Source organism: Cynara cardunculus, unplaced genomic scaffold (assembly GCF_001531365.2).
Source record: "Cynara cardunculus var. scolymus isolate 2C unplaced genomic scaffold, CcrdV1 Un_Scaffold_1705, whole genome shotgun sequence".
NCBI classification, from domain to species: domain Eukaryota; kingdom Viridiplantae; phylum Streptophyta; class Magnoliopsida; order Asterales; family Asteraceae; genus Cynara; species Cynara cardunculus.
The window spans coordinates 95,951-98,622 of NW_020200848.1; the positions used below are offsets into that span (position 1 = coordinate 95,951).

At 37.8% G+C, this 2,672-nt stretch overlaps 1 protein-coding gene across 1 annotated transcript; it reads right to left on the reverse strand.

Moving 5' to 3' along the window:
* Positions 1–204: 204 nt before the first annotated feature.
* On the reverse strand, positions 205–1,511 carry LOC112502649 (protein SHORT-ROOT-like). Its single transcript, XM_025106620.1, has one exon. It carries the CDS (start codon positions 1,509–1,511, stop codon positions 252–254), a length of 1,260 nt encoding a protein of 419 aa, XP_024962388.1. The 3' UTR covers positions 205–251.
* Positions 1,512–2,672: the final 1,161 nt, after the last annotated feature.

The window sequence follows — 2,672 nt, forward strand, 5'->3', positions numbered from 1 at the left end:
GAAGCACAAATGAGAAGCACAAATGAGAAGCACATTACGACATTAAGAAAAAGCTACAAGAAATACAACACCACAGAAACCATGCACAACAAAAGTAACAACAATTATATATATACTGATCTTGTCTATATATAAAAAGGAAAGACTATATTCATCCATCAAGTGCTGTAATCCATGAGTTTTAGTAAAACTAAATCTAGGATTTCCAACACCCTTCTTGCATATAGAGATTTGGCAAGCTGGTTTCTTGATTAGGGCTTCCAAACTGAAGCCCAGACAACTGGTTCTTCTTTCCAAGCCAAGTAGATTCCTGAATCTATGTTCGAACTAGTTTGATCGACGGCAAGAGACCATCCGGTTCGATACCTTCTAAGCAAGGAGTTTAAGTCGTCCACAACATCATCACTAAACCCTAGTGGGGAAAATCGCGTCTTGAGCCTCTCGCACCATTGGCTTCCTTTCTCCCTCCTCTCGCATTCTCCTAAGTTCATAATCTCTTTGTCATCACAAGACAACACCCTAACGATGCTCCTTGAGCAGCCTCTCTCCAAAATCAATCGCTCATTACTCGTGGGAGTAAAGCTCTCTTCCAACATCTCGAAGTACAAAGTGTAGAACCTTAAGCATTCTGCAAAGCAGTTAATGAAGTCACTTCTGGTGCTTGTAAAATCGGCTTCTTCTTCAACTATGGTCACCACTCGAGGCTTTAAAGAGCTGAATAGCTTAATCACATCACCCCTTTCTTCAACCTCAACTCTTGTTAAACCACCGATACAATTCACTGCGATTGTTTCATTCACCTCGACGCCTAACTCTTCTTTAGTAAGTTGTCCTAATGTTTGATTTGATTTGGTGCAGATTACCTTAAACTCGAAGGGAACACCCATCAAATGAGCAAATTTATCCATTCTTTGAGCGATTTCTTTCATTAAAGATCTCGCCATGATGTTTGTGACCACCACAGTGAGTTTTAGGCTCGGAGTTTGGTTGCTTCGAGTGGCTAAAGCTTCCAGCAAAGTAGGCCATTGGGTGCACAGTGTGTTACTTACATCAATTATGTGAAGTTTTGTCTCTCCATCAAAGGCCTCCAAAATAGCACCGTTGCATGCAACACGACCAAAAGTAGTCCAAGGGGAAACCTCCTGGAATTTAAGTACGAGATTTCTAGCAGAATCAAAGCAGCAGTTGCTCTTGTCAGCAACTGAGACTAACTTCTTGTAGCATCCTTGCCCAGACTCCATAACCTTGCAAAAGAGAGCTTTCATGAAGTACGAAGCTAGTTTCTGATCAAAATCACCGTAGGATGAAGCAAGCTCGTTTAACATCCATAGAAGGTGGTGGATCTTTGCAGAATCCTTTTGGGAGATGGCATGAGCACACTCTTGAAGAAGTCTGTAAGCCCACTTATCCCCATCATCGGAATATTCAAAGGATGTATAGCTGCTTTTTCCTTTGCTTGTGGTTTGAATTTTTCGGTGGTTGGTGTAGGGTGAGAAGCGTTTTCTCTTCATTGAAATCTTGTCCATGAATACGAGTTCTTTAGTCTTGCCACCTGTTCACCTTTTGATCCTAATCCGAATACGGCTTGGTTGCCTTTTCACTTCTTCTTCTCAACATCTATATTTTAGTAAAAGTTAAAAGGGTTTTATCTTTTACTTTACTTTTTTTTTTGAACAACACACACGTATGTATATATATATATATGTATGTATATATATATATATGTATGTATATATATGTGAGTATATGTATATATATATATATGTGTGTATATGTATATATGTATGGGGAAGGGTTCAAAAGAGAACATCTTTATTTTACAAGAACGCAGGAACATTTTTTTATTATAGACAATCACATGTGATACTATTATTTCATCACATATGATACGCATGATACTAAATTATTGACGTGGGCGATTTTTGCTGCGATCTTGGTTGCGGGCCAAGTCGTCCTTACACCACTAAGTCTCATCACAAGTATTATCACATGTGATAAAATTGTTGTTGATATGATACTATAATCCATCATGACCATCACATGTGATGTCAAATCATAGACGCAGACAACCTTTGGTCCGGCTTAAGTCGTAGAACATGTCGTTCACACATCGCAGGGTCCCCTCATGCATATTATCACATGTGATAAAGGTGTTCTCGCGTTCTCGTAAAATGGAGGTATTCTCGTTTGAACCTACACATACACACACACACACACACACACACACATATATATATATATATATATATCCATCCAGCCTCCGAATGAGATATAATGTAACCGACTCCTGCGTAAGAAAACCCTAACACCGATTCAATTGGGACCGACTCCTTTTTAGTTAGGTGTTGTGTGACGAAGTTACTACTTTTAACACATGAGATAATAAAAAGGGTAGTGAAAAATGGATTTGGCTTCTTATGGTATTGATGAAAATTATGATTCTTAAGTACAAAAAGATATTTGTGGCATAAGTTTTATTTTGGTTTTTATTTTGTCATTAATGGTTATTAACTTCAAGACATTATGTCCCTATATATTGGAGTAATATGGTCATTTCAACCTCCAACTTAAATATGACGAGGTAATAAAATGGATTAGTACTAAGAGTTGTTCGGTTAATTTTCTATTAAGCTTTATATGGATAAAAATGTTTGTATTGATAAAGTTGTCTA